At 43.1% G+C, this 25,936-nt stretch overlaps 1 protein-coding gene across 1 annotated transcript; it reads right to left on the bottom strand.

Annotated features, from left to right (window-relative positions):
- Window positions 1-1,510: 1,510 nt before the first annotated feature.
- On the bottom strand, window positions 1,511-24,257 carry cbll1 (Cbl proto-oncogene-like 1, E3 ubiquitin protein ligase). The gene is made up of 2 exons (XM_043718002.1): window positions 24,151-24,257; window positions 1,511-3,421 (listed from the first exon to the last, which is right to left on the bottom strand). Exons 1-2 carry the CDS (start codon window positions 24,240-24,242, stop codon window positions 2,383-2,385), a joined length of 1,131 nt encoding a protein of 376 aa, XP_043573937.1. The 5' UTR covers window positions 24,243-24,257; the 3' UTR covers window positions 1,511-2,382.
- Between the last annotated feature and the right edge of the window lie 1,679 nt (window positions 24,258-25,936).

The following is a 25,936-nucleotide window of genomic DNA, read 5'->3' as shown; positions in this document are numbered from 1 at the left end:
CCTTCCTACATCAGCTTTGCACTTGCTCTTTGTTCCTAGCCTTAGTAGTCTGTGGCACCGGTAGCAATCCTGAGATTACTATTTTATTCGTCTTGCCTTTTAGCTTCCAACCAACTCCCTATATTCACTTTTCATGTCCTCATCCCTTTCCTTAGCTATGTCATCAGTACCGATGTGTATCACAACTTCTGGCTGCTCCGTTTCCCCCTTAGGAATCCAGTAGACTTAATCAGAGATTTCTGACCTGGGTACACTGTGGCAATATACCATCTAGGAGTCTCATTTGCGATTACAGAGTCTCATGACTGTTTCTATAACCATTGGATGTCCTATTAGATTAGATTAGATTACATTACAGTGCGGAAACAGGTCCTTCGGCCCAACCCGCCGAAGCGCAACCCATCCATACCCCTACATTTACCCCTTACCTAACACTACGGGCAATTTAGCAAGGCCAATTCACCTGACCTGCACACCTTTGGACTGTGGGAGGAAACCGGAGCACCCAGAGAAAACCCACGCAGACATGGGGAGAATGTGCAAACTTCACACAGTCAGTCGCCTGAGGCAGCAGTGCTAACCACTGTGCCACCGTGCCGCCCATATTACTATCGCACTCCTATTTTCCCCTCTCCCCTCCTGAGTCACAGAGCCAGGCTCAGTGCCACAGACCTTTCCCTTGGCAGGTTGTTTCCCCAACAGTACCCAAAGCAGTATACTTATTATTGAGGGCAATGACCACAAGAGACCCCTGCACAGTCTGCCTATTCCCTCTCCTAACAACAAGTTGACCCGTTGTCAGGTAACTTGACAGCTTGGGCTGGAAACGAGACCAAAACAGAAATGATTTGATCTCTACCAGCTCAGAAGCAATTCCCTATAGTCAAAACCCACTTTAAATCTGAAGAAAACAAATTCAATTTTCCTTCAATTGTAGGATGTGACTCTTTAATCAGAAACCTTTTCTAAGTAACCCAGTTGTCTCTCTTGCATGTCAGTATCCAGAGAATGTTATAAACTATATATATAGCATATAGACAATCTCAGCAACTCCTGAAGAGAAACCACTGAATTTTCTTCCCAGTTTTTCTCCACCCAAAACCTGTCTCTGTCTATCTGTAAGGAGGAGTTTATAAAAACATTAGATTTAATTTGTATCATTATTTGCTGACAGTTTCTAACTGTTTACCTGTAGTCTAATTACTTGCAATAAATAGTAATTCATGTTAAGTACAGAAATCTGATTCATGCTTTCTAACAAGCTGGGTCTGGAAAGCAGGTAAACTGGGGGAATCTTTAAACCAAATCTTTTAACTTTTTTGAATAATCTGGAAATAATAGTGCTTGATTTTCAAAACACTTCCCACTGAGTCATGGCACTTGTTAATTAAGACAAGCACTACTTAAAACAGAGGCCAACTGAGATCATATCTCACTCATCTTTGGTAGTAGATTTCAAGAATAACTAATTAGATAAAAACCTTCTTCCTTATTGATTCCATATATCACATGATGTATAGTACTTTTATTTGAAATTAATACAAATCGAAAGGACTGCCATTAGCCTTATTCTGAAGTTTACTCTAACCTTTTCAAGTAAATTGAATCGTTTTCATTCATGAAACATTATCCAAGCTGGAAGGTTGAGGACAGTGAACAAAATATTGACTTAGGCCACAATGTTACACGGTCCAGAGACTGCAAACCCCTGAAAAGTCAGCAATCATTTTAATATTCTAATGCAGGTGGATTGTACATTTAAAACATTGATAATCAAAAAAAAACTGCTCTCCTATTAAATGGCGTTAATTTTACAACCTTACTGCTGTCAACGTTTAAGTTTTACAATGAGGTTAACAAATTTACAACACTAAATTTATTACATTTTTTGATCTATTTACAGAAAATTTTGTAGATGTTGATTACAGTGTGAAGCACGAATGAGCCAAAGAAAGGCTGTGGAAGATATGTTTTAAAATATTACATTTTGTAACATGCTCTCTAAATGGTTAATAAAAAAATTCATGGTCACTTGTTCCTCTACCTTGAGATCAGTTAACCAGGTTAACTGACAGTTCCAGCAGAATCTTCATACAATTCCCTCATTTACTTAGACCTTCTTCACACAAGCGGCAAATTCCACAAAATATTAGATGCTCGTATTCTCATTTTCATTTAAAAAATGCAATTAGTACATATTGGACATGAAAACTCAATTGCAAGTTTGTTGACACACAGACAGTTCCAACTCTGTGAATAATTTATTGCATCAAAATCTCTCCAGAAGCAGGTTCCCTTCAAAAAGGTCGAGAAATTTGCATTTGCAGAAGCAATGTTACATCCTGGAACAATGAAGTACTTCCATACAATCCATCTAATGACTTACTGATAATACGGCCTATATCGTGTCTGATCAGGGTGATGTGGTCCAGGCAATGGAGCCTGTGGAGGTGGGACTTGAATCCTTGGTGGAGGAGGACCTCTGGGAGCAGGCCAAACACCAATACCTGGACTGTGCCCTCCAGGCTGAGTAAATGGAGGACTAAGTGTTCCTTGGTCTTCTGTATATTGTGGTATTGTGGAGGCAGAATAGTGGTGAGGGGGTGGCGGGGTGTTCACAGGAGGACCAGTATGCTGAGGGGGTGGTCCATGGGGTGGATGGTTCAGATATGGTGGCATTGGAGCCAAGATGTGTCCTGGTGGTGGGTTGATTGGAGGTGGAGCAGCTGACAAAGGTGGAGGCGGAGCCTGGTTGTACACCATGTGGGGGTTGGCAGCAGCCTGTGCTGGGTGAGGCATGGGGTGGCTTATTGGTGGGGGAGGGGGAGGAGGAGGGGCATAGTGTTGCTGTGGAGGCAGCATGTGATGTGGATGAGATACCACTGGATTGTTCTGGTATTCAGGATGATGATGAGGTGCAGCTGTTGGGGGCTCGCGACTTCCTGTACTTGAAGAGTCATCTTGAATAGGAACAGTGATCAGATTGCTGTGTTTTCTTGTTGTGACGGTTGAAATTCGAAAGGTTTCCTGATTCACTGACCTCGGTGGTGGAGGAAGAGGCATCTCAGTGGGCGGTGGACGAATATCCTCATGCGTCTGGCTATAGTGATCATGTGACACATGCTGAAGAGTGGGTGGCGGCATCAAGATGGCATGTTGTTTAGGAGGAAGATGCGAAATATGGTGCTTATCTTGTGGCATCAGAAAGCGCTCAGCAATGTCTGCTGGAGGTCCCATTGCAGGGTGGAGTGACTCTGGTTGTGATCTAATGACAGCCTTCCCGGTTCTCATATGTCGATGATTGATATGGGCCTGCAAGTCTCTCTGAGAAAGATAGGTCCGCTTGCAGCCTTGGACAATACTACACATGAATAGGGAACCTCGTAAACACTGCTCGATGCGCTGAACTGGGTCACTACACCTAAAGAAATGAAAATAGGTTCTGTCAGTTTCTATAATATTATACTTTAATAACCAAAACCATTTGTTGTAATAAGCATTTATGCCACAATTTAATCTGTTATACTCAGTTAGCCAGAAAATGCCCTGCAAGGAGAGAGCTGAGAATGTCAGTTAAAAGCGGCAATGGGAAGTAAGTGAGATGAGAATGGGCGTTTTCCAATAAATAGGAAATAAAATCAAAGTATCACAGGGAAAGAGGCGATTGCTGCCTGAGAATTTCTCTTTTACATTTTTAAAGGTATTGATTTAAATTAGCTGAGACATTCAATCTTTTAAATGGTGTAATTAAATCATGAAGTGAATTAATAAAATTATTAGAACAGTGGGTTTAAAGGTATTAATTTAAAGTCTAAACAAGACCTGCAGTAGACTCTAAAAGAGAGAATTTAACTTATTTTTCTACATCACAGATGGACGGCTGAAACCTACCAGCTGGACCATAAGAAATTTTTTAAACGCCAGTTGATTGGGTTTCAAGATCTGCATGTTCCTGTGAAAGTGAAGGATAGGGACAGCAAGATTCAGGAATTTTGGATGACCAGAGAAATTGAGAGCTTAGGCAAAAGGAAAAAGGAGGCATCCACAAGGTTAAGGAAACTGATGACAGACAGAGCCCTCAAAGAACGCGAAGATAGCAGGAAATAACTCAAACAGTGAATTAGGGGCTGAAGGGGGCCATGAAATGTCTTTGGTTAACAGGATTAACGAAAATCCGAAGGAGTTTTACGTGTATATAAGGAGCAAGAAGGCAGCTAGAGATTTACTCAAGGACAAAAGAGGAAACTTAGATGTGCAGCTGGAGGAAGGGGTGAAGCCCTTGACTATTTGTCTGATTAGCAAGTTTGCAGATGACACTAAGATTGGTGGAGTAGCAAAGAGTGAAGGGGACTGTCAGAGAATGCAGCAGAATCTAGGCAGATTGGAGAGTTGGGCAGAGAAATAGCAGATGGAGTTCAATTCGGAAAAAATTGAGGTGTTGCATTTTGGAAGATCCAATTCAAGAGCAAACTAAACAGAAAATCCCTGGGGAAAATTGACATACAGAGAGATCTGTGTGTTCAGATCCATTGTACCCTGAAGGTGACAATGCAGTTTGATAGAGTGGTCAAGAAGTCATATGGGTGACAATGCAGTTTGATAGAGTGGTCAAGAAGTCATATGGCATGCTCTCCTTCATCGGACAGGATACTGAGTACAAGAGTTGGCAGGTCATGTTACAGTTGTATAGGACTTTGGTTCGAACCCGGGTCTACAGGCGCTGTGAGGCAGCAGTGCTAACCACTGGGCCACCGTGCCGCCCAGTGAGTACTGAGTACAAGAGTTGGCAGGTCATGTTACAGTTGTATAGGACTTTGGTTCGGCCACATTTGGAATACTGCATACAGTTCTGTCACCATATTACCAAAAGGATGTGGATGCTTTGGAGGAGGTTCACCAGGATGTTGCCTGGTCTGGAGGGTGCTAGCTATAAAGAGAGATTGAATAGATTAGGATTATTTTAATTAGAAAGACGGAGGTTGAAGGGGGACCTGATTGAGGTCTATAAAATCATGAGAGATATAGAAGCTTTTTCCCAGAGTAGGGGACTCAATTACTGGGGGGTCAAGAATTCAAGATGAGAGGGAAAAAATTTAAGGGAGATGTGCGAGCAAAGTTCTTTACACAGACGGTGATAGGTTCCTGGAAGGCATTGCTAACGGAGATGGTAGAGGCAGGCACAATAGTGTCATTTAAGAGCTGTCTAGATACATAAATGAATGGGCAGGGAGCAGAGAGATACAGATCCTTAGAAAACAGGCAACAGGTTTAGATAGAGGATCTGGATTGGTGCAGGCCTAGAGGGCCGAAGGGTCTTTCCTGTGCTGTAATTTTCTTTGTTCCTTGAATACATTGCATTGGTATTCACAAAGGAGGTGGTCATGGTGCTTTTGATTCTCGGCAGTGATATATTGATATTCTGGGTCATAAAAATAATTGTCAGGTTTTTTAACAAGCATTAAGGTAGACAAGTTCGCAGGATCTGATAGGATCTATCTTAGAATATTGAGGGAAGCCGGTGAAGAAATTTCTGGGGCCTTGTACAAAATCTTTAGTCATAGGAGAGGTCCTAGAGGACTGGAGAACAGCCAATGTTGTTCCTTTGTTTAAGAAGAGCAACAAGGATAATCTGGGAAATTATTGGCCAGTGAACATTCCATCAATGGTAGGGAAATTATTGGAAAAGATTCTTTGGAATAGGATTTACTCACTTGTGGAAAAATATGGACTTATTAACAATTAGCATAATGGCTTCGTGTGGGGTACAACGTGATTCAACTTTTTTGAGGAAGTGACAATGATGATTGATTAGGGTGCGGCATTAGATGCTGTGAACATGGACTTCAGCAAGGCCTTTCACAAGGTCCCTCATGGTACACTGATACAAAAGATGAAGTCACATGGGTTCCACGGTGAGCTGGTAAAATAAGTGTAGAACTGGCTTAGTCATAGAAGACAAAGACTAGCAATGGAAGGGTGATCTTTAACATGAAATCTGTTAACCTCACAGATCAATGCTGGGATCCCTGTTGTTTGTACATATGTGTGTCTATATAAATGATGTGGAGGAGAATACAGTGATGTTCAAAAATATAGAGTGCGATTTTGGGTGAGTTTAATTAGTGTCAGAGTCATAGAGACGTACAGTACAGAAATAGAACCTTTGGTCCAACTTGTCCATGTTAACTAGATATCCTAATCGAGTTCTATTTGCCAGCATTTGCCCCATACCCCTCTAAATCCTTCCTATTCATTTACCTATCTAGATGCCTTTTAAATGCTGTAAAACTGTACCCACCTCCATCACCTCCTACACTCACTAGCCTGTGAGAAAAAAAGATGCTCCTTGGGTCTCTTTTAAGTCTTTCCCCATTCACTTTAATCTTATGCCCTCTAGTTTTAGACTTCCCTAAACTGGGGAAAAGACCTTGGCTATTCACCCTATCCATGCCCTCATGATATTATAAATTTCTATAGGGGTACCTTTCAGCTTTTGATGCTCCAGGGAAAGTAGCCTCAGCCTATGCAGCCTCTCCTTTTAGCTCAAACTCTTCAACCCTGGCAACATTCTTGTAAAACATTTTTGAAGCCTTTCACATTTCACAACATATTTTCTATTGCAGAGAAACCAGAATGGAATACAGTATTCCAAAACCAATGCCCTGTACAGCAGCAACATGTCACCTCAACTGCTATACACAATGCACTGACCAATAAAGTCAAGTGTACCAGATGCCTTCTTCACCACCCTGTCTACCCATGACTCAATTTCACAGGTATTATGAACCTGCAACCCTAAGGTTTCGTTGTTCAGCAAACCTTACCATTAAGTTTCTAATTCCTGCCTTGATTTGCCCTACCAAAATGCAGCATGTCATATTTATCTGCCATTCCTCGGCCCAATTGCCCATCTGATCAAGGTCCTGTTGTACTCTGCGGTAACCTTCTTGCCTCTGTACTATACCATCACTTTGGTGTCATTTGCAAAATTACTAATTCACATCCAAATCATTTGTATGAATGACAAAAAGCAATGGATCCAATATCGATCCTTGAGGCTCACTGCTGGTCACAGGCCTCTGGTCCAAAAAGTAACCCTCTACCATGACCCTCTGCCTCCTATCTTCGAACTAATTTTGTATCCAAATGGCTAGCTCTCCCTGTATTCAACGTGATTTAACCTTCAAATATCGTCTGAGAGAGTATCACAGGACAGTGTAATGTAATGTGGGAAGGAATTTCAGGATTGAGTTCAACAGAACTTTCTTGATTGGTGTTCTCAGTCCAATTAAGGAGGAGGTATTACTGGAACTGCTAGTGGGAAAGGAGTTGAACTGAGTTGACCAAATGACTGTGGGGAACACTTAGAGGTGAGTGATCATTGCATGCGAAGGTTCACGAGCTGTTTCAGGGTATATTCCAATAAGGGCACAAGTCAAAGGAATCAAAACCAGAGCTCCTTGGATGAGGGGGAAGAGAGAGCAAGTGAGAGCCAGTAAGCGAGTGTACAATGCAGGTCAAGTAAATTATTAAAGTGAAGCTATATACCACAAATTGAAGTGAAATGTGGAATGGTAAAGATGAATAGTATTGTGTACAGCTTTGGTCCACTTTCTTGCCATAAAGGGAGCCCAACAGAGGTTCGCCATTTGAACCCTGGGGATAGTGAGATTGTTTTATAAGAAATGGGGGAAACTCGGCCAATATTCTCTAGTATTTCAAGGAATAAATGGTAACCTCAGTGAAGTGGGCATGGGCAGGACCTGGCTAGTGAGTCTAGAATAGGGGAACATAGTCTTGGGATCAGAGGTTGACCATTTGAGATGGAGGAATTTCTTTCCTTAGAGGGGAGTCAGATTCTGGAATTTACTACTCCAGAGGCTTGTGGAAGCTCAATCATTGAACATGTTCAAGACAGAAATTGGATACTAATAAAAGATTAGATTCCCTACAGTGTGGAAACAGGCCCTTTGGCCCAACCGACCTTCTGACTAATGCACCTAACACTACTAGCAATTTAACATGGCCAATTCACCAGACCTGCACATCTTTGAACTGTGGGAGGAAACCGGAGCACCCGGAGGAAAACCACACAGACACGGGAAGAATGTGCAAACTCCACACAGACAGTTACCCAAGGCTGGAATTGAACCTGGGACCCTGGCGCTGTGAGGCAGCATGCTAACTACTGAGCCACTGTGCAGTGCCACGGTGATAGCACAGGAAAGTGGCATAGAGGTCAGGCAAACATACAAGGTTTGGTTTCAGTTCAGAACAATCTAGGATGAGCAAGTTTTTCTAAATTCAAGCAGTAAGTATTTCCATTCTGTTCATAACACACTGAACTTAAAGTTGGTTTAGAGGATGATTCAGGGTAGTAGATAGAAAAGGTTACCTCAGCATAAGGGTTAAGTTTATGAAACTTCCAGACCAGGGAAGTTGGTTAGAAATTCACTGGTTATTAGAACTGAGAAAGTTTAGGCTTTCGGATTTATGGAAAAAATCATTTTGGGAGATTTGGCAAGGATTCCAGAATTGTCTCAATTCATGGCAAGGAAACAGTCAGGAAATCAATTAAGCAGAACTGTAAAGAGTTGAGACAGGGGTGTAATTTATCTGGAATTAAGTCTCTAATGGATAGTGTAAGGAATCCTTCTAAACATTTGTTTTGCGATGTGTTTTGAGATCACTCTAACTGCATTGTGATTTAGACATCCTGGTCTGCTTTTCCTTTTTTCTGCACATCAAGCTTTTTCTGCTGTTAAAGAAAACCTGCAGTCTGTGACAAATGACAACATTAACTTAAGACAGGACCATGGGTAGGCCACTCAGCCCTTCAGCCCTGCTCCACCATTCATGATGAGCATGGCTGATCATCTAACGTAATAGCCAGTTTCAGCTTTTACTCCAATATCCTCTGATTGCATTAGCCCCAAGCGATATATCCAACTCTTCTTGAAATCTTACAATGTTTTAACTTTAAATGCTTTCTGCGGTAGTGAATTTCACAGGCTCACCATTCTCAGGAAAAAAATTCTCATGTTAAGGGTTTGGATGATTCAGTATGTGGATGTACCTCCTAGAGGAGGTGTAAAACTTGACTTACTCATGGGAAATAAGGCAGGGCAGGTGACTGAGGTGTCAGTGGGGGAGCATTTTGGGGCCAGCAACCATAATTCTATTAGATTTAAAATAGTGCTGGAAAAGGATCGACCAGATCTAAAAGTTGAGAAGTTCTAAATTGGAGAAAGGCCAATTTTGACAGTATTAGGCAAGAACTTTCAAAAGCTGTTTGGGGGCAGATGTTCGCAGGTAAAGGGACAGCTGGAAAATGGGAAGCCTTCAAGAAATGAGATAACGAGAATCCAGAGAAAGTATATTTCTGTTAGGGTGAAAGTAAAGGCTGGGAGGTATAGGGAATGCTGGATGACTAAAGATATTGAATGTTTGGTTAAGAAAAAGAAGGAAGCATATGTAAGGTATAGACAGGATAGATCGAGTGAATTCTTAGAAGAGTGGAAAGGCAGTAGGAGTACACTTAAGAGGGAAATCAGGAGGGCAAAATGGCGACATGAAATAGCTTTGGCACACAGAATTAAGGAGAATCCAAAGGATTTTTATAAATACATTAAGGACAAAAGGGTAACTATGGAGAGAATAGGAGCCCTTAAAGATCTGCAAGGCGGCCTTTGTGTGGAGCTGCAGAAAATGGGGGATATACTAAACGAGTATTTGGCATCAGTATTTACTGTGGAAAAGGATATGGAAGATATAGAATGTAGGGAAATAGATGGTGACATCTTGCAAAATGTCCAGATTACAGAGGACGAATGTCTTGAAATGCATAAAAGTGGATAAATTCCCAGCACCTGATCAGGTGTACCCGAGAACTCCGTGGGAAGCTGGCGAAGTGATTGCTGGGCCTCTTGCTGAGATATTTGTATCATCGATAGTCACAGGTGAGGTGCCGGAAGACTGGAGGTTGGCTAACGTGGTGCCACTCTTTAAGAAGGGTAGTAAGGACAAGCCAGGGAACTATAGATCAGTGAGTCTTACGTCACTGGTGGGCAAGTTGTTGGAGGGAATCCTGAGGGACAGGATGTACATGTATTTGGAAAGGCAAGGACTGATTAGGGATAGTCATCATGGCATTGTGCATCGGAAATCATGTCTCACAAACTTGACTGAGTTTTTTGAAGAAGTAACAAAGAAGATTGATGAGGGCAGAGTGGTAGATGTGACCTATATGGACTTCAGTAAGGCGTTCGACAAGAATCCCCATGGGAGACTGGTTAACAAGGTTAGATCTCATGAATATAGGGAGAACTAGCCATGTGGATACAGAACTGGCTCAAAGGTAGAAGACGGAGGGTGGTAGTGAAGGGTTATTTTTCAGCCTGTGACCATTGGAGTGCCACAAGGATCAGTGCTGGGTCCTCTACTTTTTAGTCATTTACATAAATGATTTGGATGCGAGCATAAGAGATACAGTTAGTAAGTTTGCAGATGACACCAAAATTGGAGGTGTAGCGGACAGCGAAGAAGGTTACCTCAGATTACAATAGGATCTTGATCAGATGGGCCAATGAGCCGAGAAGTGACAGATGGAGTTTAATTCATATAAATGCGAGGTGCTGCATTTTGGGAAAGCAAATCTTCGCAGGACTTGCACAATTAATGGTAAGGTCCGAGGGAGTGTTGCTGAACAAAGAGACCTTGGAGTGCAGGTTCATAGCTCCTTGAAAGCGGAGTCGCAGGTAGATTGGATAGTGAAGAAGGCGTTTGTTATGCTTTCTTTTATTGGTGAGAGTATTGAGTACAGGAGTTGGGAGGTCATGTTGCGGCTGTACAGGATATTGGTTAGACCACTGTTGGAATATTGTGTGCAATTCTGGTCTCCTTCCTATCGGAAAGATGTTGTGAAACTTGAAAGGGTTCAGAAAAGATTTACAAGGATGTTGCCAGGATTGGAGGATTTGAGCTATGGGGAGAGGCAGAACAGGCTGGGGCTATTTTCCCTGGAGCGTCGGAGGCTGAAGGGTGACCAGATAGAGGTTTACAAAATTATGAGGGGCATGGATAGGGTAAATAGATAAAGTCTTTTCCTTGGCGTGGGGGAGTCCAGAACTAGAGGCTCAGGGTAGAGGGGAAAGATATAAAAGAGACCTAAGGGGCAACTTTTTCACGCAAGAAGTGGTATGTGTATGGAATGAGCTGCCAGAGGAAGTGGTGGAGACTGGTACAATTGCAACATTTAGAGGCATTTGGATGGGTATATGAATAGGAAGGGTTTAGAGGGATATGGGCCGGGTGCTGGCAGATGGGACTAGGTTGGGTTGGAATATCTAGTTGGCACGGACGGGTTGGACCGAAGAGTCTGTTTCCATGCTGTACATCTCTATGACTCTATGTATCCTTAGACTATGACCCCAGGTTCTGATGCCCCGCCATCAGGAACACAGTTCTTGTGTTTACCCTGTCATAGGTTTCTCTGAAATGGCACCTCTATCTTTCTGAACTCCAGCGAATTCATCCTAAAGCACTCAACCTCTCCTCATACATTAGTCTTATCATCCCAGGAATCAGTTTGATAAATCTTTGCTGCCCTACCTTTGTAACAAGAACGTCTTTTCTCAGACAAGGAGACCAGAACTGCACACAAGGCCCTGTATAATTGCAGGAAGACACCCAAGTCTGACACTGGCTAATAAGGTTGGCTGGAACAGATTCTAGCTTAAAAATGTTGCTGGAAAAGCGCAGCAGGTCAGGCAGCATCAAAGGAGCAGGAGAATCGACTTTTCGGGCATTAGCCCTTCTTCAGGAATGAGGAGGGTGTGCCAAGCAGGCTAAGATAAAAGGTAGGGAGGAGGGACTTGGGGAAGGGGGGTTGGGAATACGATAGGTTGAAGGAGGGTGTTGGGGATATATTTCCCTCCCCACCCCTATCAGCGTTCCGGAAAGACCACTCCCTCCGCGACTCCCTCGTCAGATCCACACCCCCCACCAACCCAACCTCCACTCCCGGCACCTTCCCCTGCAACCGCTAGAAATGCAAAACTTGCGACCACACTTCCCCCCTCACTTCCTTCCAAGGCCCCAAGGAATCCTTCCATATCTGTCAGAAATTCACCTGCACCTCCACATACATTATTTACTGCATCCGCTGCACCTGATGTGGCCTCCTATACATTGGGGAGACAGGCCGCCTACTTGCGGAACGTTTCAGAGAACACCTCTGGGACACCCGCACCAACCAACCCAACCGCCCCGTGGCTGAACACTTTAACTCCCCCTCCCACTCCGCCAAGGACATGCCTTGGCCTCCTCCATCGCCAGTTCCACCTATCGTATTCCCAGCGCCCCTCCCCCAAGTCCCTCCTCCCTACCTTTTATCTTAGCCTGCTTGGCACACCCTCCTCATTCCTGAAGAAGGGCTTATGCCCGAAACATCGATTCTCCTGCTCCTTTGATGCTACCTGACCTGCTGCACTTTTCCACCAACACATTTTTAAGCTCTGATCTCCAGCATCTGCAGTCCTCACTTTCTCCTGGAACAGATTCTATATTGCTTGCTGAGCAGGCGGCCCCAAAATCATCTAGAACCTTCTCAAGGTTAGCCCAAATATCTGGGATGTGGAGAGCAAAATAAAGAGGACTGCTCTAATACCTGAAGTCTCTTGTGATAAAGTCCTTTATACCATTTGATATCTTTACTACCTGCATGCTTACTTTCAGTAACCGACTTATAAGTCTTGCTGCATACCACCCATCGCAATTTGCAGCCTTTAAGATTTTGCTATCAAAGTGGATAATCTGACATTTATTTACATTATACTGCATCGGCCGTGCATTTGCCCACTCACTCAGCTCATCTAAATCACATTGCAACATCGCTCCGTCCTCTCACAGCACAACTTTCCACCTAGTTTTGTGTCATCTGCAAATTTGGAGATATTACATTTAATTCCCTCATCCAAATCGTTAGTATATATTATGAATAGCAGAGGTCCTGGCACTGATCCTTGTGGCATCACTGCCTGCCATTCATAAAAAGACCTGTTGGCTGATTACGTTTGAACACTGTGTCACATGCGTCTAGTCTTGAACTGTTAAAACATTTGAAGTCTATGCCATTCAGCAAGCTGCTAATGCCACATAGCATGATGGCCGCTATCTACAACGTGAAGATAGGACTTTGTCTCAAAAGGGACTGTGTCCCTCTTACCTATATTAGTACGGACACAGGCAGATTGCTGAGGATGATATCAAGTGTATTTCTTCCTCTTGTTGGTTCACTATCTGCTGCAGACTAAATCTAGCAATTGTGTCTTTTAAGATTTGACCTGCTCAGACAGTCATGGTGCTTTTGAGTCCTTCTTGGTGATGGGACACTGAAGTCCCTCACCCAGTGAATATTCTACATCCTTGTCACCTTCTTTCAGCTGGTGTTCAACGTGGAGGTGTACTGATTCACAAGCTAAGGATGTGTGGTGGGAAGGGAAGCTTGATGGGGTCTGGAGTCAATGTTAAGGGCTCCCAAGGTAACTTTCTCCTTGCCAGCATACAGCACTTCTGCTATTCTCCAGGGATGGGGTGTCTGGGATAGTATAAGTATGCTTCCATGAGTATGACTATATGAACGGTTGCTTGAAACCACAATATCATTCTTTCAATTTTGGTATGAGCCTCAGATGTTAGTGAGGACAAATTTGTGGGATTTACATGGTTTGCCAAGTTTATTCAGCATGCATCAGACCACACATGGATCAAGCGATAAACATCATTTTGGTCTCTGAATTGAACAATGGCATAATCCAGGAGGTGTCAAGGTTTTGATCTAAAATCAATGTTCTGTACTTGTCCCTCTGACAGAATTAATTCTAACAAGGCACACCTCATCAATAGGATATTTGTATTCTCTCTTCCCACCCCATTTTTCCCAGGTGGGTCCTCTCCCAAAATTACAGTCACGTCAACACTGGCATTAATGTCCTCCATGAAGGTTGATCATTTTGCTTTTGCGGTAGCAATGAGGACTTCAATATCCACAGGGGTGACTGATACTCTCCATACTAGCATCCAGAACATTGTGGCAGGATTCCAAAGACGAATGACCATTCATGAGAAAGCAGCAACAAGCAACACAAAGAAAGCAGGAAAGAATATAAAGCAAGCAAGAAAGAACTCATGCAGGAAATTAGGAGAACAAGAGGGGGCCATGAAATGTCCTTGGCAAGTAGGGTTAAAGAGAATTCCAAGGCATTAGAGACATGTGATGGCTCATTTAGAGATGTGATGTCTCAGTTAGGGTACTTGAGAGTTACATGTTAGCCAGGAAAGACCTAAAGAGTGAGCTAAGAAGAGCCAGAAGTGGACATGAGAAGTTGTTGGCAGATAGGATCAAGGAAAACCCTAAGCCTTTCTACAGGTATATCAGGAATACATGAATGACTAGAGTAAGATCAGGGCCAATCAAGCATAGTAGTGGGAAGTTTTGCATGGAGTCAGAGGAGATAGGGGAAGTGCTAAATTAATACTTTTCATCAAAATTCACACTAGAAAAAAACAATGTGGTCAAGGAGAATACTGACATACAAGCTATTAGATTAGGTGGGATTGAGGCGCATAAAGAGGAGGTATTAGCAATTCTGGAAAGTGTAAAAACAAATAAGTCCCCTGGGCCGGATGGGATTTATCGTAGGATTCTCTGGGCAGCCAGGGAGGAGATTGCTGAGCCTTTGGCTTTGCCGTAGGTAGTACCGCTAGTATGTGTTTGAGGGTCCACTGTTGTTTGTCATTTTCATAAATGACCTGGATGAGGGCACAGAAGAATGGGTTAGTAAATTTGTGAATGACACTAACATCGGTAGAGTTGTGGATGGTGACAAAGGATGTTACAGGTTACAGAGAGACATAGGTAAGCTGCAGAGCTGGGCTGAGAGGTGGCAAATGGAGTTTAATGCAGAAAAGTGTGAGGTGAGTCACTTTGGAGGGAGTAACAGGAATGCAGATTATTGGGCTAATGGCAAGATTCTTGGTAATGTAGATGAGCAGAGAGATCTCGGTGACCAGGTACACTGATCCTTGAAAGTTGCTACCCAGGTCAATAGGGGTGTTAAGAAGTCAGATGGTGTGTTAGCTTTTATTAGTAGAGGGATTGAGTTTCAGAACCATGAGATCATGTTGTAGCTGTACAAAACTCCGGTATGGCCACATTTGGAGTATTGTGCACAGTTCTGGTCACTGTATTATAGGAAGGATGTGAAAGCTTTGGAAAGAGTTCAAAGGAGATTTACTAGGATGTTGCCTAGTTAGGAGGGAAGGTCCTGCGAGGAAAGGCTGAGAGACTTGAGGCTGTTTTCATTAGAAGAAGGTTGAGAGGTGACTTAATTGAGACATATAAGATAATCAGAGGGTTAGATAGGGTGGACAGTAAGAGCCTTTTTCCTCGGGTTGCGATGGCAAGCATGAGGGGATATTGCTTTAAATTGAGAGGTGATAGATATAGGACAGATGTCAGAGATATTTCCTTTAGTCAGAGAGTATTAGGGGCATGGAACGCACTGCCTACAACAGTAGTACACTCGCCAACTTTCAGGGTTTTTAAATGGTCATTGGATAGGCATATGGACGAGAATGGAATAGTGTAGATGGGCTTCAGATTGTTGCACCGACCTGTGGAACCATCGAGGGCTGAAGGGGATTAGTGTTCTATGTTCTATGAAATAAATTAAAAGCAAGAGGATATATTTAGGATTGACAGAACCTTTATCCTCACTAGACGGCATGCATTTAAGGTAAGAAGGGAAAGTTCAAAGGAGAAGTGAGGGGCAAGTTTTTGTTTTAACACAGAGGTGCCTAGTTCTAGGTGCCTAGAACGGAGTGCCAGGGGTAGAGTTGGAGGCAGATACACTTGGGGCATTTAAGGAGCTTTCAGGTAAACACATGAATAAGCAAGGAAAGGAGGATGTAGACCATGGGCAGGCAGAAGGGATCAGTTTAATTTGGTGTCATGTTTAGCACAACGTTTGGGCCAAAGGGCCTTTTCATGTGTTGTACTGTTCTATGTTCTATAACAAGCAATCAAATTATTGAAAAAACAAGTCTGTGACCTCAATGGATTCTAACTAAAGTCACAGCGTTATAATCCTTTGGTCCAATTCATGTACACTGACTAGATATCCTAAACTGATCTAATTTCATTTTCCTATTCAAATACCCATCCAGATGATATTGTAATTGTACCAGCCTCCACCACTTCTTCTGGCAGTTCATTCTATACACACTTCACCCTCTGCGCGAAAAAGTTGCCCCTTTGGTCCATTTTGAATCTTTAACTTCTCACCTTAAACCTATGCCCTTTAGTTTTGGACTCCCCCACCCTGGGAAAAAGACCTTGGCTATTCACTCTATTCATGCTCCTCATGATTTTATAAACCTCTATTAGGTTAGCTCTCAGCCTCCACTGTTCCAGGGAAAAAAGTTCAGCCTATTCAATCTCTCCCAAAAGAACAAACTCTCCAATCCCAATGACATTCTTGTAAATCTTTTCTGAACCCTTTCAAGTTTAACAACATCCTTCTTTTAGTAGGGAGACGAGAATGGAACGCAGTTCTTAAAGTAGCTTCACCAATGTCCTGTACAGCTCCCAACATGACATTCCAACTCCTATACTCAATGCACTGACCAACGAAAGCAAGATTGCCAAATGCCTTCTTCATGATCCTGTCTATTCATTTTCAAGGAACTATAACCAAGGTCTCTTTGCTTGGCAACACTCCCCAGGCTCTACCATTAACTGTATAAGTCCTGCTATGGTTTGCCTTACCAAAATGCAACACCGCACAGTTATCTAAATTAAACTCCATCTAGCACTCCTTTGGTCCACTGGCTCGATTGAACAAGGGTCTGTTGTATGAAGATGATCTTCTTCACTGGCCTATGCACCCCAATTTTGGCATTATCTGTAAACTTACTAAGCATACTTACGATAGTCACATCCAAATCATTTATATAAATTATGAAAGCAGTGGACCCAGTACTGATCCTTGTGAAATACCGCTGTTCACAGGGCTCTAGTCTAAATAACACCCCTCTATTTCCTACCAATAAGCCAATTTTGTATCCAATTGGCTAACTCTTCCTGGATTCCATGTGATCTAATCTTGCTAACAGTCTACCATACAGAACCTTGTTGAATACCTTGCTTAAGTCCATAAAGATGTTTACCGCTCTGCCTTCATTAGTGTTCTTTGTCACTTCTTCAAAAAATTCAACCAAGTTAGTGAGACAAAATTTCCCATTCACAAAGCCAAGCTGACTCTCCATAATTAGTCCTTGCCTTTCAAAATGCTGTCCCTCAGAATCCTCCACCGGCAACTGACCTCACGCTCACCAGTCGAAAGTTCCTAGCTTTTCTTTACCACCTTTCTCAAATAATGGCACCACGTTAGGATAATGTAGGATAAAAGGCTGGCACATCGAAGGCAGAAGGGCCTGTACTGTTCTATGTTCCATTAGCCACCCTTCAGTCTTCTGTATCTCACCAATCTTCATTGGTTCCATACGTAAACTGCCTTGATGATCTTTAAGGAGCCCTATTCTCTCCCTGGTCACTCTTTTTCCCTTAACGTATTAGTAGAATCTCTCTGGATTTCCATAATCCCATAGAGTCAGAGTCCTACAGCATGGAAACAGGACCTTCAGCACAAACTGGTCCATGCTGACCAAAATGTCCATCTACACAACTCCATTTCCCTGTACTTAGCCCATATCCTCCTAAACCTTTCCTATCCATGTATTTGTCCAAATGCCTTTCAAATGTTGTTAATGTACCTGTCTCAACCACTCCTGTTGGAAACTCATTCCTTATGAGTACCACCCTCTGTGTAAAAACGTTGCCCCTGAGCTTCCCTTTTATTCTTTCTCCTCTAACTAATGCCCTCTAGTCCTCGATTCCCCAACCCTGGGAAAAAGACTGAGTGCATTCACCCTATCCATGTCTCTCATGATCTTATACACTTCTAGAAGATTCCCCCACAGTCTCCTAAACTCTTAAAAAAAAAATTCCGAGGTTGTCCAACCTCTGCCTATAATTCAGACCCTTTAGTCCTGGCAACATCCTTGTAAATATCTTCTGCACTCTTTCCAGTTTAATAACATCCTTCTTATAGCAAGGTGACCAAAACTGAACACAATGCTCCAAGTGCGACCTCACCAATGTCCTGTATAACTGCAACATAACTTCCCAACTTCTACATTCGATGCCTAGATTGATGTGCCAAAAGCCTTCTTCACTGCCCTCTCCACCTGTGACTCCACTTTCAATGAACCGTGCACCTGACCTCCAAGCTCACTCTGGCCCACTACACTCCTTGAGGCCTTGCCATTCACCATGAAACTCCTACCTTGACTTGACTTTCCAAAATGCAAGACTTCATAATTATCCATATTAAACTCCATTTGCCATTTCTCAGCCCACTTCCCCAGCTGATCAAAGCCCTGCTGCAATTTCTGATAACCTTCCTCACCGTCCTGGATACCACCTAGTTTAGTGTAATGTGCAAATTTACTAATCATGCCTTGTACATTCTCATCCAAATCACTGATATAGATAACAAACAGCAACCGGCCCAAGGCCTCCACTAGTCACAGGCTTCCAGTCCGACAAGCATCCTTCCACTATTACCATCTGTGTCCTACCATCAAGCCAATTGTGTATCCAATTTGCCAGGTCCATGGATTCCATGCGATCTAACGTTTCAGAGCAGCCTACCATGTGGAACCTTATCAAAGGTCTGACTGAAATCCATATACGTACATCTACTGCCTGCCCTTCATCAATCATCTGGTCACTTCTTCAAAGAACTCTTAACAAATTTGTGAGGCATGATCTCCTATGCCCAAAGTCATGCTGACAGTCCTAATCAAACCCTGCCTTGCCAAATGCACGTATATCTTATCTCTCAGAATTTTCATGTGACTTACCTACCACAGATGTTAGGCTTATTGCTCTATAGTTCTCCCTTCTGCCTGATTTCCCTCCTAAGTCACAATGTATCAACGTGGGTCCAGGAGCCTGTTTCCATCCTGTATTACTCTAAGTAGACTCCTTATACCCAACAAGGGATCCATTTGATCCTAGCTGTTTGTACCTAACATATACCTCCTTCATTTTCTTGATGAGAGCCTCAATTTTTCTGATCATCTAGCATTCCCTGCACCTACCAGCCTTGTCCTTCGCACTAACTGTCTCTGAATTCTCGTTATGTTATTTTTGAAGGCCTTCAATCAACTTTTGAAAGTTCCTGCCTCATAACATCAAAATTAGCCTCATATAAATTTAGAATTTTCACTTATAGATCAGGTGTATCCTTTTCCATAACTATTTTAAAACTATTAGAATTATGACAACTTGCTCCAAAGTGCCTCCCCACTGACACCTCAGTCACTTGGCCTGCCTTATTTCCCAAATTCTGCTCATTCTCTACATATTGAACAGTAACATTTTCTTCCATCTCCATCCAGGTCCTTAACACTATGGCAGCCTTTGAACATGGTGGGCTTTTGCTCACATCAAGATAATCATCCATTGAATTTGGGACGAAAAAGAAATCCTCCATCATCAGGAATATAGAATTGTAACTACTGTCAAGAAGGGATCATGAGAGGTATTTTCCTGTTGTCTGTAGCAGAAAAAAATCTGATCTGCCTAAATCACCTACCTCCTGTTGTTGAGGAAATCTTACCAGAGACAGTGAAACTTTAGACATACAACAGCTATTGATGCCAAAGTCTTTGTTACCAAACACATCCAGAGAAATGCCAAGATACACTTGGTCCATCAAGCCTACATGTTATTAGATATGATTTGAGCTGATCCTCTATCACAACGCTATATTTATTTGCTTCCCAAATCCCTTGAACACCTTTAGCCTCCAAAAAATCTATTCCTTTCCCAAATATATTCATCGACCACATCCATAGCCTTCTGTGGTACAGAATTCAACAGATTCACCATCTTCTAAGTGAAGGAATTTCTTATTTCAGTCCAAAATAGCCTGAGTACCCTGAGATCACTCTTCTTATTCTGGATTCAGTAGTCAGGGTAAGCATTATCTCTGCATTCAGTCTGTTTAGCCTTGTCAGAACTTTACACATTGACTAAGATCTCCTCTCATTGTTCTGAAGTCCGACCATCCAATAGTTCTCTGTACGACAAATCTGCCATCCCAATAATCAGTCTGGTAAACTTATATTGCACTCAGAGCTGTACATCATGGAAACAGACCTTTCAGTCCAACTCGTCCACGCCGACCAGACATCCCGATCTGAGCTAATCTCATTTGCCAGCATTTGGTCCATATCCCTCTAAATACTTCCTATTCATGTACCTATCCAGATGCTTTTTAAATGTTATAATTGTATCTGCCTCCACTGGCAGTTTGTTCTAAACACACACCAACATCTGCATGAAATAGCTACCCCTCATGTACTTTTTAAATCATTCCCTTGTCGCCCTAAACCTATAATTTTGGGCTCTCCCGAACTCTCAGAAAAAGACCTTGGATATTCACCCTATCCGTGCTTTTGATTTTATAAACCTCGAAGGTTACCCATTTGGGAAGTTTATCTGTTATTTAGTAAGGAAACCTGCATACAACACTCTAGGTGTAGGTCTCATCAAGGCGTTTTACATCTGAACTAAGACTTGCTCCAGTAGTCAAACCCTCTCGCAATGAAGGCCAACATACATACTCCTTCCTGTTTACTGCAGCCACGTACTTGCTTTCAGTGACCTCTCTTTGTAGATAAACACAGAATCAGATTATCCCTATAGTGTGGAAACATGCCATTTGGCCCAACAAATTCACACCGACTCTCAGAACAGTGTCCCATCCAGACTCAGCCCCTATAAAACCTGATTTCCTATGGCTAATTCACCCAACCTACACATCCCTGGACACTAAGGGCAATTTAGTATGGCCAATCCACCTAACCTGCACACCATTACACTGTGGCAGGAAAGCAGAGCAACCAGAGAAAACCCTTACAGACATGGGGAGAATGTGCAAACTCTATAGTCTTCTGAGGCTGGAATTGAAACTGGGTCCCTGACACTGTGAAGCAGCAGTGCTAACTACTGAGACATAAGAACTCAGGAGCAGGAGTAGGCCATCTGCTCTGAGCCTGCTCTGTCATTCAATAAGATCATGGCTGATCTTTTCATGGCATCTGCTCCACCTACACATCTTCTCACCATGACCATTAATTCTTTTAATGTTTAAAAAATTACCTATCTTAGCTTTAAAAACATTCAATGAGGAAGCCTCAACTACTTTACTGAGCAGGGAATTCCACAGATTCACAACCCTTTGGGTGAAGAAGCTTTTCCTCAATTCAGTCCTAGCACTGTTGCCTCACAGCACCAGAGACCCGGGTTCATTTCCCGCCTCAGGCGACTGACTGTGTGGAGTCTGCACGTTCTCCCCGTGTCTGCGTGGGTTTCCTCCGGGTGCTCCGGTTTCCTCCCACACTCCAAAAGATGTGCAGGTCAGGTGAATTGGCCATACTAAATTGCCCGTAGTGTTAGGTAAGGGGTAAATGTAGGGGTATGGGTGGGTTGCGCTTCGGCGGGTCGGTGTGAACTTGTTGGGCCGAAGGGCCTGTTTCCACACTGTAATGTAATGTAATCTAATCTAAGTTTGCTGCCCCTAATTTTGAGGCTAAGCCCTCTTGTTCTAGTTTCACCTGCCAGTGAAAACATCTTCCCTGCTTCTATCTTATCTATTCCTTTCATAATTTTATATGTTCCTGTAAAATCCAACCTCCGCACCCCGCCCCCAATTCTCCTAAATTCCAATGAACATAATCACAGTCTTCCCTTGTAAATTAACTCCTTCAAATCTGGAATCAACCTAGTGCCGCCCCTTTTATCAGAGAATCCCTTCAGTGTGGAAACAGGCCATTTGGCCTATTGGGTCCACACTGACCCTCCGAAGAGCATCTCACTCAGACTCATCCTCTACCCTATGGCTGCAACCCCAGCATTTCCATAACGAACCCACCTAACCCGCACATCCCTGGACAAGACAGGCAATTTAGCATGGCCAATCCACCTACCTGCACATCTTTGGATTGTGGGGGAAAACTGGAGCACCCAGAAGAAACCCATGCAGACACACGGCACAGTGTGTTAGCACTGCTGCCTCACAGTGCCGGAGGCCCAGGTTCAATTCCCACCTCAGGCAACTGTCTGTGTGGAGTTTGCACATTCTCCCTGTGTCTGCGTGGGTTTCCTCCGGGTGCTGTGGTTTCCTCCCACAGTCCAAAAATGTGCAGGTTAGGTGAAAGGTGTGAGTTGAAAGGGTAAATGTAGGGGAATGGGTGTGGGTGGGTTGCTCTTCGGAGGGTCGGTGTGGACTTATTGGGCCGAAGGGCCTGTTTCCACACTAAGTAATCTAACATAGTAATCTAATCTAACTTGCAAACTCCACACAGATAGTCGCCAAGGATGGAATTGAACCTGGATCTCTGATGCTGTGAGGCAGCAGTGCTAACCAGTGAGCCACTGTACCGCCCCAGGTCTGAAACATCACCTGACGAAGCAGCAGTGCTTCAAAAGCTTGTCTTTTTAAAAACCTGTTGGACTATAACCTGGTGCTAGATATGGCCATGGCTAATGCAGCAGAACAGACTGACAGCAATTCGAGAACTTGGGATTATATTTGTTCAATGTAGTCTTCGCAAGTAGACTGTACACTCAAAGTTCCTGTTTGTGCAGTTACAGTTGCTTGCACATAACACACATATAAGAAAATTTCATACAAGACATATATAAAAACATTTCACACTAATTAGTTGTTTCTCTTGAATTATGTAATAAATCCATGTAATGATTCCTGAAGAAGGGCATGTGCCCGAAACGTCGAATCTTCTGTTCCCTAGATGCTGCCTGACCTGCTGTGCTGTTCCAGCAATAAAGTTTCAGCAATAAATCCATTACAATACTAAGAGTAAGTTTTAGTTAAGATAGTTCAAATAGATTTTGAAGTAGTTGTGGATCAACCTATATACAAAAAAATCACTAAAAGCATCAAAGGAAAAGATTCGCACCAGTTTGAGATACTAAAAGCAGCCCTCATATCATTGCTAGGAGAAATGAATATGGTCCTGAAATGATAGGCAAGTATCCAGTCAATTGTTGACACAGTGCAGCTGGCAAAGGTTACTTGAATGCAGTATCCATTATGAAAAACCTCAAGAAGGAAGAGAAACAAGTTTGAGAAACATCAGGAATGACCAAGGTGGGCCACAAGCCTGTCAATCTCTTTGTCCTTTAGTGATAGGATTTGCTTAATTGGAAATATATTGAAATTGCTGAGTGTGGCAATATTTCCGTTGGGTTAAGGACTATCAACAGTTAAACTGTGTACAGCACTTAAGTAGTTGAGGCACGCTTGACCTTTAATAAAATGCTGTATCAGACAGCCAATTACAAAGGGATAACTCATACCGCTGACCAACAATAATAAAAGGGAGGTTGGGGTGGCATGCATGTTCCAAGTTTAAAATGTATCATTAAGACATTCGGAAGCTTTTGTGTGCCTTATTGCTCTGGAGAAATGAAGCAGTAAATCACAATAAATGTTACCTGAAATCACCCCTCGACTCAGATTCTAAATGAAAAATATGAGATCCAACACTTGGTGCCCTGTGACTTCTGACTTTGCCCACCCCAGTCCAACACCTCCACATTTGAGCTAGAGGGCCTGGGTTCAGCTGTCACTTGTCCTAGAGGGGTGTCATAACAGGTTGATTAAAATAATATGGACTGCCAATGGTTGTACATGAAGTGTACTGCTCAGATAGTCTAAATGATATAGCATGAATTGATCAAAACATTTGTGAAATAACTAGGAGAAAGTGAGGACTGCAGATGCTGGAGATCAGAGCTGAAAATGATGCCTGACCTGCTGCACTTTTCCAGCAACACATTTTCAGCATTTGTGAAATAACTGGCAATATGACTGAGCCAGGAATTGTGCTGCTAAGGCCAGGTGTTATGAAGTGAAAATAGTTTAAAATATTTTCAATACCAAGAAAGGCACAGTGCAGTGAAAAGCTCAATACAATCAGAATACATCTTACCCAGGACACATCTTGTCACCCTTTTTCTCTTGCAAACTTGCACAGGTGAAACAAAACACATGTTTGCATGGAATCTGTGAAGAAATACACATTTGAGGCAACACATTAAATTCCCATTTGTTCCGTACATCACACAATGGCAAGACTTTACAGCAAAGTCAATTTTGGGTTCATTGTTTCAACTTAATCCTTGACTTGGAACAGAGTGAGCTTGTGTGTAAAAGAGAGCGAAAGAGTGACAGAGAGAGAGCGAAACAGTGAGAGAAAGTGTGAAAGAGAGAGCAGAAGAGTGGGAGACAGCGAAACACTGAGTTTGAAAGAGAGTACGAGGGCGCATGAGAGCGAGGGCATGCGATAGCATGGGTGCATGTGTCAGAGAGAGGATGTGTGCGTGCATGTGTGAGAATGCGTGTGAGCACATGAGAGAGAGACTGTGTGAGAGAGAGGGAGCGTACGTGTGAGAGGGGGCGTACTTGTGACAGACTGTGTATGAGAGCAAGAAGGCGTGTGAGTTTGTGTGTGTGAGCGAGAGAGTGTGTGTGTGAGAGAGAGAGGGAGGGAAAGAGAGTCTGTGTGTGTATGAGAGTGCGTGTATACGAGACAGTATGTTTGAGAGAGAGTGTGTGGTCTATTTTCTAAATTGGAAGAAGATTCAGAAGTCTGAAGTGCAGAGAGATGTGGACTTCTAGTCCAGGATCATTGAATGGCAGAGTAGATTCGATGGGCTGAATAGTCTAATTTCTGCTCCTTTGTCTTGTGGTCTTCTGTGAGAGAGAAAGCGTGAGAAACAGAGAGAGAGAAAGGACACAGCGCACGTCAGAGAGAGTGTGTCGGAGAGAGAGCGCATCAGAGAGAGACAGCATTCGTCAGAGAGAGAGAGAGACAGCACTTGTCAGAGAGAGAGAGAAAGATTGAGAGAGAGAGTCAGAAAGAGAGAGAGAGAGAGCATCTGAGAGAGAGCCCATCAGAGAAAGAGGGAGAGAGCATCAGAGAGAGTGCATGTTAGAGAGAGCGCGCATCAGACAGAAAGAGCGCATCAGAGAGAAAGAGCACGTCAAGACAGAAAGAGCGCATCACACAGAGAGAGCGTGCATCACAGAGCGAGCGCATGAGAAGAAAGCGTGAGAGAATGTGCATGAGAGAATGTGTGAGTGTGTGAGATAGAGAGACAGTGTGTGTCTATGGAGGTAGGAGGGGGCGGAGGGAGGGAGAATGGAATAAGGTTCTGAGCCACATTCCTTCGGTCTTCAGCAAGATTTTTGAAAAAAAATCTATATAATGATTTCCAATATTGAAAGACATATTAATATTGGTAGATGCAGGATTCTTATGAAAATGACACACTTTGAGGGAGGAACCCCATTCAATAGAACTAGGTCTGAAGTTCGCACAGTGTATTTGGAAAGGCTTTAAGCTAATTTGATTGGGCCAATTAAGACCAATAGAAAAGATAAACAAAGTGCATAAAGGAATGAGAGCTATACAGTACTAGAAAGTACAATTGCAAAGGGAGTATCCGAGGGGTGCAGTATCAAGATATGGTCAGAATACATTCAGAAATACATGAAGTATTCCTGTGGGTGGCACGGTGGTTAGCACCGCTGCCTCACAGCGCTAGAGACCCGGGTTCATTTCCCGCCTCAGGCGACTGACTGTGTGGAGTTTGCACGTTCTCCCCGTGTCTGTGTGGGTTTCCTCCGGGTGCTCCGGTTTCCTCCCACAGTCCAAAGATGTGCAGGTCAGGTGAATTGGCCATGCTAAATTGCCCGTAGTGTTAGGTAAGGGG

Source organism: Chiloscyllium plagiosum, chromosome 27, assembly GCF_004010195.1.
Source record: "Chiloscyllium plagiosum isolate BGI_BamShark_2017 chromosome 27, ASM401019v2, whole genome shotgun sequence".
In the NCBI taxonomy this organism is placed as follows: domain Eukaryota; kingdom Metazoa; phylum Chordata; class Chondrichthyes; order Orectolobiformes; family Hemiscylliidae; genus Chiloscyllium; species Chiloscyllium plagiosum.
Note: the sequence above shows the minus strand (reverse complement) of the source record. Positions and strands in the feature narration are given on the sequence as shown.

Coding starts and splice junctions, on each gene's coding strand:
- cbll1 (XM_043718002.1), bottom strand. CDS start 24,242: ATGTGTATTTCTTCACAGATTCCATGCAAACATGTGTTTTGTTTCACC. Junction 3,422..24,150: donor GGTGACAAGATGTGTCCTGG/GTAAGATGTATT, acceptor TCATTTCTTTAG/GTGTAGTGACCCAGTTCAGC.